Source organism: Nicotiana sylvestris, chromosome 2 (assembly GCF_000393655.2).
Source record: "Nicotiana sylvestris chromosome 2, ASM39365v2, whole genome shotgun sequence".
NCBI classification, from domain to species: domain Eukaryota; kingdom Viridiplantae; phylum Streptophyta; class Magnoliopsida; order Solanales; family Solanaceae; genus Nicotiana; species Nicotiana sylvestris.
In genome coordinates this window covers 58,519,165-58,531,944 of record NC_091058.1, presented here as the reverse complement: position 1 = coordinate 58,531,944, position 12,780 = coordinate 58,519,165, and the positions used below count along the sequence as shown (strand labels likewise).

Sequence of the window (12,780 nt, the reverse complement as noted above, 5' to 3'; positions counted from 1 at the left end):
TGACTATGTTTTCACCTACAACAGCGGCAAAAATCTGACAACGTCTCTCTGGGTACCCATGCACGCCCGACACATCTGCCTATATAGGTAACCTAGAACAGCTGCACCCTAGCTGTAACAAAGTAAATCATCTACCCGCTCAAGATGATGATGAAATCTCAAGCTGACTAGGTTTCCCGAAGTGTTCGGGAATAATACCCCACCAAACATAAGCAGCATTAACAATCTCGTGTACCGGTCGAGAAGAAGATCCGGTGTATCATCTGTAATGTCCGCATCCATCGCCTCCAGATGCTGTCGGACGAGCATCAACTACAAACCACAGACCCCAACCAATGCAGTCTTCTCCGTTGGCTAGAAACCGGTGAGCCGCTACAACATCTACAGGTACTGCAATCCCGTAGATTCTCTAAGAGCATGCAGATAAGCTACATGTAATCCATCAACCGGTGACTAGGTTTCCCGAAGAGTTCGGGAATAATACCCCACCAAACATAAGCAGCATCAACAATCTCATGTACCAGTCGATAAGATGATCTGGTGTATCATCTGTAATGTCCACATCCATTGCCTCCAGATGCTGGCGGACGAGCATCAACTGCAAACCACTAACCCCAACCAATGTAGTCTCCTCCGCTAGCTAGAAACCGGTGAGCCGCTGCAACATCTGCAGGTACTGCAATCCTGTATATTCTCTAACAGCATGCAGGTAAGCTACATGTAGTCCATCAACCGACAGCCCAAAAAGAACCTCTACGTCCTGAAGCGTGTTGGTAGCCTCGTCGATGGGTAGATGAAACGTGTGTGTCTACGGTTGCCACTGCTCTATCATAGCCATGATCAATGCCCAGTCGAACTTCAATCGGTTGATCTCTATGATCCTGTAGAAACCCATATCCTGAAGGCATCTAACTATACGGGGATGGAGTGGGTGGGCCCTAATGAACTCTCACATATCGTCTATCCGTCTAGCGCAAAATGCCTGGGAAAAATAGTGCCCCTCCCATATGTATGACGACATATGCTCGCCCTGTAGCAACAGTAGCTCCAGCTATGCAGGTCCGGGATGCATAGACAGAACCTCCATGACGACTACTGTAAATTGAACAATATTAATTAAAGTATTTTTCCTTTTTAATTGCTTAACATCTTTAAATATATTGTAATATCTTTAATATTAAAATTTATTCGATATTTTTACTATATTGTTAATTAGGTTGATACATTTACTATATTATAATTTTATATTTTATATGTTGGTTTATCATTTTATATGTCAGTTTATTATTTAATATGTTAGTTTCTTATTTTATATGTTTGTTTATTATGTTATATGTTTTTTTATTATTTTGAAATTAATTTTCATAACTATACATGATTTAAATATTAAATATTCATATAACAATACTTAGTTTGACAAATATTGTTGTTTTCTAATGTTATTTTCTTACGTTTGTTGACCAGAATTCGAGAGACTTTGTGTTTGAACTATCATCTTTTTTTAGATAATTTTGGGTTTAATATAAAATTAAATAATTAATTTCAATAACTACAAAGATGCTATGCTTAATGACACTACATTTTACTATTCTAAAAGGGCACTACATTACAAATATAGGCACTACATTAAAATTACGGGCACAACATAACATTATTGGGAACTAAGCAACATTAAAGCAACATATTAATATATGTACAATAATAAAATCTAAATAAGATTAATTATTCCTAAAATAACAATTTATCTGTTTTACTAATCTTTTAGCATATAAATAATCTAATTTAGATAAAATTAATAAATTAATTTAATCACAAAACAATCACGAAAATACATATACCACATTTTTTTTTCAATCCGCTAGGCAAATGCCTAGGGCTAGTTTTATTTATAACCATAAAAATACGAAATACAATGTCATGATATCCTATGAACGGAAAGAAAGAAATAATGTTTGAACTTAACAAGTATCCTATTATCAAAATTGAGTTTTGCCCTCAACATTGATGTTACATTAATGCTATTAAGCTACAATTCAGCATCCACGAATGTGCATGTGAAAGGCACAATGCAACGTTCCTTTTTTAAAGCATTCTGTACTTTGATTCCATATCGAGTTCCCTCCATTCTCCATAGTAGACTCACATGCTCTCCTCGAGGCACGTTTATCAACTTGTCTTGGCATGCAAATCCATTCGCAACTGTCGTTCCTCCATGTTCGATCACGTTTTAGCTGCCATTATCCGTTCGTCCATGCTGGTTGCACTGCACGACATTTGCTCGTTGCCCACATATGTTGTAGCACGACATCGAAGACGCCTAGTTCAAGACTGCTTTGAAGCAAGTGAGCTACAACATGTGTTGTCTGTCATGCCTTCCATATTAATATTATTATAAATCAGAAAAAGCCACAAAGCACATTTCAATGTAGCTGCCTTCTTTTCGTGCTTAACAATTCCAACTGCTGTGTTTTCTTTCCTTTGTGCATGCATTACTTCTGTTAGTGTCGATAGCATTATGCACCTATTCCCATTCTTGTTGTTGTTGTTCCTGCTGTAATCTCCACTCCCAAAATCCCAAAATCAGCACACTATTTGAAGATCGAACAGTTATCCCCTTGCTGCGTTCATTTTGCTGCATTCATTTTGCTGCATTCAGTTTTCCCGTTGTTGCTTTCCTGTTGTAATTTCCCCTTGTTGCATTCAATTTGCTACATTGTTGAGCTGATGAAGACAGCTTTGTGGAAGCACGTGAGCTCCACCTACAGCAGCATCATAAAGAAATATATCCCATGTTACCTTCATCCTAGAGTATTGCATGCTTTTATGTATCCTAGATAACTTTCCATGTGCATTCCACTTTTCCATTTGATTCCTTTTCTCACCAGCATGAGTTGTCTGTCATGCCTTCCACATTAAACCTTGTGTGCACATTAAAATATTATTTAATCCAAATGTGGATTGAAGCATGCGTTAATAACACATTGGCCTTTGTTGCCTGCTTTTCTCGAAAGACATATTTGTTGTACATGCTAGTTGTGTTTCCAATGCCATTTGCTTCTTGTTTTGCTCGAAATGAGGAGTAATCAATTTTATTATTCCCAGATTTTGTTTGTAACTAAACCATGCGTGTGATATTAAACATTTTTGCATCATGCTGGTTGTATATCCAATGAACTAAAAGCACGTTTTCACCCCATGCTGGTTGGGTTGTCATGCCATTAGTCTTTGTTGTTGTGCTCGATTATTGATGTATTTTTGTTTTTTTGCATCAGTTATGTCGAAAGTTGCATCATGGAGTTCCATAAGCATCGTAGTGGAACCTGCATTAGAGAAAAGAAAGTTAGAAATGCCAACCCTTATATCCTCCTCCCTTAGGATTTGAAAATATTGGTCGATTAAGTTATGCCTCCTGCTCTTCCTTTTCTCTTTGCTTCCTATCTCTTGTTCACCCTCACCCTTAGATTTGGACATTGCAGCTTATCTCCATTAACCAACCTCTTTCCCTGTGCATCTAGATGCCAGAATTGTTGGCAATCTATTTCTCCATTATCTAACGCATAATTAGCTAAGTGATCTGCCAGCTTGTTGGCCTCCCTATGAATATGAGTAACTGTGTAATTGCCCCCATTCATTAGTTGCATCATTTCCTCTACCTCCTCAGATATAATCCATGGTGGTTTCCAGATCCCATCCATTATCTTTTTTAATAACATTGAGTCAGTTTGAAGCCATACATGAGAGTATTGTTGAAATCTGCAGAACCTTAGTGCTTCTACCATGGCCTTCGCTTCAGCTACTGTGTTTGTTGTCTCCTCAATCTCTTTCCCTACTGACTTGACTATGTCACCATTTTCATTTCTTATACAAAAACCTATTGAGCTCCTGCCTGGATTTCACCTCTATGCACCATCCGTATTAACTTTTAGCCATCCTGCACTTGGAAATTCCCACATGACTTTTGTAACCTTAAGTTTAGGAGTGAAATTTTCCATCATAGCTAATAGATCTTTCCATTTGTCAGGTACCATGTCCATCCCAGGCTTTCTCACTTTCACCAGTGCCTGGAGATTTGATGAAACTTGATAAATCACCCTGCTAGTTGTCACCGCCTCCCCATACTTCATACTATTTCTTCTTTTCCAAAGTTCCCAGACTACGCATGAGGGAAGTGCTTGCATTACTGGTTTTAACCTTAAGCATACATTTGCAGTCCAACATTTTGTGATTGCTTGGTGTAATGTAAGTCCCTCCACATCTATTCCTGCCCTCGATAGAAAATACTTCCAAGTTGTCTTTGCAGTTTCTGATCTAAAAAATAAGTGCTGGAGAGATTCTTCGTCAGGTTGTACGCAACACCAACATTTTGAGGGCATGCAGTAACCTACCCTTTTCAAGAAATCATCTAAAGATAACTTTGCTTTCCACACTTTCCACATGAAAAATGCTATTTTAAAAGGCAGTCTTTTTACCCAAATCTTTCTATAAGCTATTCTTGGTTCGTCTCTTCTTCTCGTATACTCCCATGCTGACTTAACACTGAAATATCCTCTTGTTTCCAGCATCCGAAAAGGCCTGTCAAGAACCTGCATGGTTGAAGGTGGTTTGATTTTCTCCAGAATGTGTACTGCTAAGTCTTAAGGAAGTATTTCAAATAGCCTGTCCACATCTCACTCACCATCTAAGGTAACATCATGTACATTATGTATATTTTCATCAATGCCAAAGTCCTGAGGAACTAAAAAATATAGTGCCCCAAGACCTGTCCAGTTTTCATACCAGAATAGTGAGGATCCCATTTTTGTTTGCCAAAGGATTTGATGTTCAATCAGATCTTTGCATTCCAACATTTTTCTCCAGATGTGAGACCCCCTTTTCCACGGAACAATAACAGAGTTTAATTTTTTACAGTATTTTTGTCATACGAAAGAGCTCCATAGGCTTGGTTTTGTTCTGAAATTCCACCACAACTTGCTGAATAATGCCTTTGCTACATCATGTAGTGACCTGAAACCTATTCCTCCTTCCTCAACTGGCATGCATAAAGTATTCCATGAAGCCCAATGCCTACTAGTTCGTCCTACAGTGCTGCTCCACAAAAACTGAGCAAACAATTTGTGCAACCTATTTATCACATACTTTGGAGGGTTTATAGCTGATAGTAGATGCATAGGCATGCTTTGCAATACATGGGATATGAGAAATGCCCTGCCCCCTACTGATAATAACTTGCCCTGCCATGATTGCGGTTTGTCCATTACCTTTGTAAGTAGGGGCTGATAGAATTCCAGCTTTCTCCTTGCATAAAATATCGGGCAACCTAGATATATGATAGGGAAATCATTCCTATGAATGCCTATGGTCCTTTCCACCTTGCTGACCACTTCCATGTCTGTTAAATGATGCAGGTACACAACTGATTTATTCTTGTTAATAAGCTGCCCAGATGCATCTTCATATGCCTTCAGCACTTGCATAATCAACATTAGAGATGTTTCATCTGAGGATGAGAAAATAATCATGTCATCTGCATACGCCAAATGATTGATATTTGGACTCCACTTTGGCATCCCAAATCCACAAAAATATAGGTTAGTATGTAGTGCATTGAGACCCCTAGATAATGCTTCTGCTGCCAATATAAACAAAGTTGGAGATACAGGATCACCTTGTTTTATTCCCCTTGAGGACTTAAAGAAACCATGAGCTTGACCATTTATTAGAATAGAATACCAGTTGTTTGAAACTAATCCAAAGACAATCCCTATCAACCTTTCTGTGAATCCCATCTTTCTCAGTACTTTGGTTAGGAATAGCCAAGATATTCTATCATAAGCTTTGGTCATATCAAGCTTTAGGATGACATTAGGTCCAACCTTAGTTCTAAGCCTAATGTCAGTCACTATCTCCTAAGTTAGAATTATGTTTTCTACTAAATTCCCCCCCTTAAAAAAACCCGCATGTTCCTCCGATATCAGACTTGGGAGAAATTTTACTAGCCTTTCATGTACCACCCTTGATATAACCTTGTTAGAAAAATTACTAAGGCTTATTGGTCTTAAATCAGAAAGGGTGGTAACTTCTTTTTTCTTTGGTATCAGAACTAGGTTTGTGTGTGTTACACACTTGGGTAGCTTATGACCATTGAAAAGAGCCCTCACCATGTCGTACAGGTCATCCCCTATTAAGTCCCAACAAGAATGATAAAATTTTCCTGTCATACCATCTGGCCCTCCTGCACTATCACCATTAAGTCCAAGTACTGCCACTTGAACCTCCTCTTTTGTTGGTTGCTTAATCAATTCTACATTCTGCTCAGTGTTAATCAGATTAGGAACATGCTCTACGATATCAAATGATGAAGGATTAGATGCTTCTGTGAACTGTTCCTCGTAGAATTTGATAGCCTCTTCTGCAATTTCATGTTCTTCTTCAATCCAGGTTCCTCTACTGTTTTGAATTCTTTTAAGCTGAAGTCTCTTCCTCCTACCTCTCACTTGTGTGTGGGAAAACTTTGTGTTCCTATCCCCTTCCTTGAACCAAGTCATGCCTGCCTTTTGTTGCCAATATTTTTCCTCTAGTGCAAGACATTTAATCAATTCTACCTGAACCTTTTGGAGTCTTTCCATGTTTATCCCTGTAGGATTTGCTTCAAATTCTGCTTCATGAATCATCACTACCTCCTCCATACTTGCTATCTTTTGGAAAATATCTCCAAATGTAGCCTTACTCCACAATGAAAGGGCTTTCTTTAATTTTTTTAACTTGTGATTAAAAAGAATATGAGGATTTGCACTGAAATCAGCAGACCAGTTCTCTTTCACCACATCTTTAAAAATCGCATGTACCATATTAAAAATAACTAATTAACATTTTTTATAACAACTAATAACATTAATTATTCATAAAATATCAACTTCTCTATTTTACTATTTTTTAGCACACTAATAATATAATCCGGATAAAAAATAACAAATTAATCAAATCATAAAACAATCACGAAATAATATAGAACACAGTAAAACACAACTAATAGGCATTTTTTATACATGAATTTTAACAAAAAATATGTCGGAATACCTCGATTTTATTTTTTTGGGAAGTTGAAGATTTGATGATTTGGAGCCGAAACGAGCAACCCACTATGCGATAACGCCTTAGATACAATGTGGGACCGAGAATCTATACTTTTTGTGGGACCTATGGGCTCCAACCGAGCTTATTTTCTTAAAAATGGGGGGGGGGGACCGCTGGTTCGAATAAAAAAAAGGGCTGCTGGTTCGTGCGTATGGTGGGGAAGGAGAAGGACACGTTTATTTATATAGGTATAGCACCCATATATACCGCACTATAGTATTGCGTGGTATATATGGGCGCTATACCTTCCCACCCATTTTATGTTCAAATAAAGTGCGGTTATTCACCGCGCAATACATATTATGGTGCCCTATCTCTTTTTTTACCTATTATAATTGTTTGAGTCCAAAAGAATCACATTTTGGTTTCAAATTGGCCTATCACTTGCTTTTCATGAACAATTTTGACAATAAGGAAATGTCTACAATTTGCAAAAAAGGAAACAACGAGTATATCCGACCAACAAATGTCGGGCAAATCTGCTTCAAAAATGTCAACTTCAGGTTGTTTCTTTAATTTCCAATTTAATTCACCAACTTGTATGAGGATCACCTTGCAAACCAATCTTTTCAAAATGCTGGAAAAAAGTGATATTTGGAACGGAGCATATCACTAGCACTAGTAAATGTACAGTAGGGCCAAGGTTACTTCAAATTATCAAGTTTATTTCATTTCTTCCCTAACAATAATTTCTATAGTGGAACCACGCACAACGCACTTGAGAACTTCTAATAAATTTCCCAACTCTTCAAAGAAACTTCTTTCACATCGTCGTTCATATAACTAAGCTCATCTTCAAGAGCATTGCAAAGACTTGCTTGACTTATTGGTCTTCGAAATTTAAAGATATTATTCCATGAATCTCAAAATAAATTTGTCCACTTTAATTTTAAAGTATTACAAATAAACTTGTACAACCAAATAAAAAATATTTCTACGCAACAATAGAAATTTACTCCTTATAATTATACTATAATTACAAAACCATTAGAACGTGACAATTAACTTGAGATAGGAATCTATTACTCATATGATTACTCAACTATCTGAAATTATCTTTCTTTCGTTTGTAACAACAAAATTACTTAACTATGCCTACAACTCTTAGAAGGTTAGTCAACTAGATTTTCCAAAATTTTGATCGCCAAATACCTATTTTAGCCGCTAAATTATCAACGTTCATCTTCTTTTTATTTTTTTAGATTTTTAATATTATAATTTTTTTTCTATTTTTTGTAATATATTATATACTTACCTTAGAATAAATAAATGTTATTTATAAATTAAAAAATAAAAAAAGGTATTTAAGCTAATGTTGGAATAACAAATTATTGAGCATAGTAAAAAGTTAATTAGAACAATTTGTTCATAATAATAATTTTTACATTAACAACAAAAATTCAAAATTTTATTTACAAAATTGAGAATGAAAGAAAATAAAAGTGTTAAAATATATATCCATGCATGTATTATAGAAAATAATTATTTAAAATAAAGGTATTTTTATAATATAAATTATATATTCTTAAAAATTATGATCAATTATGTTATTATTTCAACATTATATATGCTAGAAAAACAACTTTTTATTTTTTATTTTTAAATAAAATTTATTTTTTTATAGGTAAGTTCATAATGTTGATTAAAATAAACTTTTACTACCAAAGAAAAAATATTTCTGTGCAACAATAGAAATTTACTCCTTATAATTATAATTACAAAACCATTAGAACGTGACAATCAACTTGACATAGACGGTACATACAAAATCTTGAACATGCAACAAACTAAAAACCACAAATATTTGAGATATTCATGCAATATATATTCTCCGAAATTCCCATGCTTATTTGAACCACAAAATTTCTCCTTTTAATGCTTGCTGATGAACTCTGCAACGGCTTCTAAAAACTTTTCAGTTTCAGAAGCAGTTACAGGGTCAATTTCAACAGCAGTTTTGTTGAGATAAAAGCTATGTCCCACTCCATTATTGATAAACAGCTCTATATCCTTTTCCCCCTTTTCCATAGCTTCGTAAAACTCCATTTCAGTGTCCTTCATCAGATCTTTCTCCGCTACACAGTACAAATAAGGCGGCAATTTAAGCTCCTCCACCGCCGGCGCCGCCTCTCCCATCGGACATGTTATTGGATGATCCTTATTGCTCCCTACGGGTAAAGCTAACCCTAGAAATTTATCAACCATATCTAATGTTAAAAACGGCGTTTGCTCTTGTTCTAACTCCGATTTGCTCCGATAAGACCGCACGAACCCTGTATGGATCGGAATTGCGCCGGCGAGTCGTAGTGGAGATAAGTTTTCCTCGCCGGCTCTGACCGCGACTTGGTGGACTATGTTCCCGCCGGAGGCGTCTCCGATGAGGAATACTCGGTTGAAATCTGCGTAATTGTTGAGCCAGGGCTCGTGTCCTTGCTGCCGGGAGAGTTCCCGGAGCCAGAGGAGGGCGGCGAAACCGGCATCGCAGGCGGCAGGGAGGCGGTGCTCCGGCGCGAGGGGGAGGAAGACGGAGACGATGATTGCGTTGGCCACTCGCGCTAGGCGCGTGTAGACAGTGTAGTACATGAACCAATCGGCTTGGCTGATACAAAAGCCGCCGCCGTGGAAGTGAAGAATGACGGGAAGCTTATTGACGGAATTGTCGTTTCGTTCAGGTAAGTAGATGCGAAGACGGCTGCCGGAGTTTTCGTCGGCGACTACATCTTTGACGGCAACGCCGTCGATGAAGTCGTCATGCGGTGGGACTGCCTCGGCCATGAATTTGTCTTCCGGTGGACCGGTCAAAGTCCGGTCTACTGAACCGTCTTCGAAAACTGTAAGCCAGCCGGATACTTCCTCTATCACTTGCTTTTCATGAGCCATTTTGGCTAAAAGAAGAACAATGAACACTAAGTTTGAAGTTTTTTTTTTTCGAGTTATCAAAACTTTAGAGAATGAAGCTTGTTTATTGTGTATCTTGACTTTGCATGTGCATGGCTATTTATATTGGTGAGATAGGAAAGGATAACAAAATTTGTTGTAGTTTAAAGGAAGGTTCAAAGAAATTTACAAAATTTTGGAGTTTCGATAGATGGAAACCATTAGCATAAGCTGGTGGAAGAAAATCTCAATATCAATGGTCGTTAGGGTCAATAATTCAGATAACTATGATGGTTACGGCCTCGTACTAACAAACATTAGATATACATTACATGCCCACTAATTTTGGTGGGTATATTTGTCAAACATTTGACCCATTGGTCGGACTTGTTTAGTCAAAGCATCTTTTTAATTAATGACCAACATTGATCGATAATGTGGACTCGCTTTTTTAAATTTAAATAATTATATTATTATTTAAAATATTTTATAAAATTTTTAGTTAAATTTATCGACCAAAGTTGGTCAGTTATTGCTGGGGAAGATTTTACCGACTAATGTTGCTCGATAAATGTAATTTTTGAAAAATAACCGACCAACTCCGGTCGGTTCATAGGTTAAATATGGTCAAAGTTTTGAATCACATTAATATTTACTATCTAAATAATATAACTGTAATCCGTTAATACTTTTACAAATAATGAATACACTAACATATACTATAACAAGCTATATATAATTAAAGTAGTACAACGAAGTGTGTGTGTCTATATATATACTAATTTCCCGGCACGTGCATTGCACGTGTATCTTCTGTCTTTTTAAGTGTAAAATTCTAAATAATATAAATATTATATTAAAATTTATGTTTGACCATCTTTATGATTTAAAAGTTTTTTTATTTTGTTTGAAATTCTATTTATTATTTATTCTTAATACACAAATAGAGTCAGCTAATTGAGAGAAGTAAATTTTTTTTTTTTTCTTCAAGCGAGCAAAAAGCAAAATTTCTATTTTTTTAATCATAAAAAATAATATTTAAGGATTATCATATACTCCATTCTTAGATTTGGACTTTAGATACGTTCTTGAACTTTATAATTATTAAAACTCTGCTATGATAAAACAAGCACAGATATACTATATAGTATCAAAGTGATGATAAATACTATCAAGGTGCTTGATTTTATCATCGCTCTTAAAAATAATGAAAGTGAGACATATATCTTTTTAAAATTTATAACTTTTATTATCTTTTTTTAATTTCCATTCCTATACATATTTTGTACCAAATGATAATGTTGACCTCTCCTTTCACGGGAACAAATGAATGGAAAAAAACATAGAGAAATCAAATCATCTCTCTTTAATAATCTCCAAAATAGACCAAAAGGAAAGAAACTAAATCAAAAACTTATTACAGTAGTAATCTATGGACTCTAAACTGAACCAACATATGCAAGGAAACAAGAAACCAGAATCATATTTCACCGGGTACTAAGTAAGAAAATTTCATTAATTTGTTCTCACATGAAAAATAGTCAATAATAAAAAATAATACAAATTTATCGACCTGAAAAAAATTGAATCCTTGTATCTTTGTCAGCTACATAAACTACCCAACAAATCAATAAACAATAATATAAACAACATGAATCAGAGGTGTAACGACCAACCGGTCATTTTGAGAGTTATAGCTCCGATCCCCTATTAACTGCTTCCCCCGTATCTATTTCTGCTATTGTGACTTACCGGAAAGATTCATTTTGAGTTTCGGAGTGTTTTAGGACACTCAATCCCTAAATGGGAGCTTAAGTCTTAAAATTTGGACCGTAATCGGAACTATGTGAAGACGACTCGGAATAGAGTTTCGTCGATTACATTAGCTCCGTTGAGTGATTTTGGACTTAGGGGAGTATTCGGATTGTATTTTTGAGGTCCATAGCTCATTTAGGATTGAAATGGTGAAAAGTTGAATTTTTGGAGTATTGGACCAGTAGTGAAAATTTTGATATCGGGGTCGGTTTCCGATTCCAGAAGTTGGAATAGTCCGTAGTGCGGATTATGACTTGTGTGCAAAATTGAGGTTAATCGGACGTGGTTTTGTTTGTTTCGTCATCGGTTGTCGAATTTGAAAGTTTCTAGTTCATTAAGTTTGGATTAGAGGGTGATTTGTATTTTTAGCATTGTTTGATGTGATTTGAGGGATCAACTAAGTTCATATGGTGTTTTAGAATTGGTTGATATGTTTGGTTGAGGTCCCGAGGGCCTTGGATATATTTCGGATGATCAACGGATCATTTTTGGACTTAGAGAAGTAGTAGATTTATGGTGTTTTGTTGCAGAAAATCCTTCATCGCGTAGAGCATCCGGGAAAGGCAGCTAAGTTGTTTTTCGCATTCGCGATGTTGCTCCCGCGTTCGCGAATATATGGGACTTTAAGCCTATGAGTTCGCAATATGGTCATTGCATTCGCGTAGAGGAATATGGCAGAGGGAGCTTCAGGCATTAAGCCCACGCATTTGCGAAGAGGTTCCCGCGTTCGCGAAGGGTCTGTCAGTGAAAGGTACACGTTCACGGGAGGCCCCTCGCGTTCGCGAAGAAGGAATTTCGGGTCAGTGGAAGATTGTTCATCGCGTTCGCGAAGAAGAACGCACAGACTTTAAAGTTCAAAAACGAGGGTTTGAGTTCATATCACAAAAATAGATTAAGAGCTCGGCAAAAGGCGAAATTTTGAGAGATTTTCAGAGGAAGTCATTGGGTAATGAT

The 12,780-nt window shown here is 36.5% G+C and overlaps 2 protein-coding genes across 2 annotated transcripts; both read right to left on the bottom strand.

Annotated features, from left to right (window-relative positions):
- Positions 1 to 3,899: 3,899 nt before the first annotated feature.
- LOC138884952 (uncharacterized) lies at positions 3,900 to 4,589 on the bottom strand. Its single transcript, XM_070165831.1, has one exon. It carries the CDS (start codon positions 4,587 to 4,589, stop codon positions 3,900 to 3,902), a length of 690 nt encoding a protein of 229 aa, XP_070021932.1.
- A 4,220-nt stretch (positions 4,590 to 8,809) lies between these two features.
- Positions 8,810 to 10,219, bottom strand: LOC104220849 (probable carboxylesterase 17). Its single transcript, XM_009771808.2, has one exon. It carries the CDS (start codon positions 10,012 to 10,014, stop codon positions 9,007 to 9,009), a length of 1,008 nt encoding a protein of 335 aa, XP_009770110.2. The 5' UTR covers positions 10,015 to 10,219; the 3' UTR covers positions 8,810 to 9,006.
- Between the last annotated feature and the right edge of the window lie 2,561 nt (positions 10,220 to 12,780).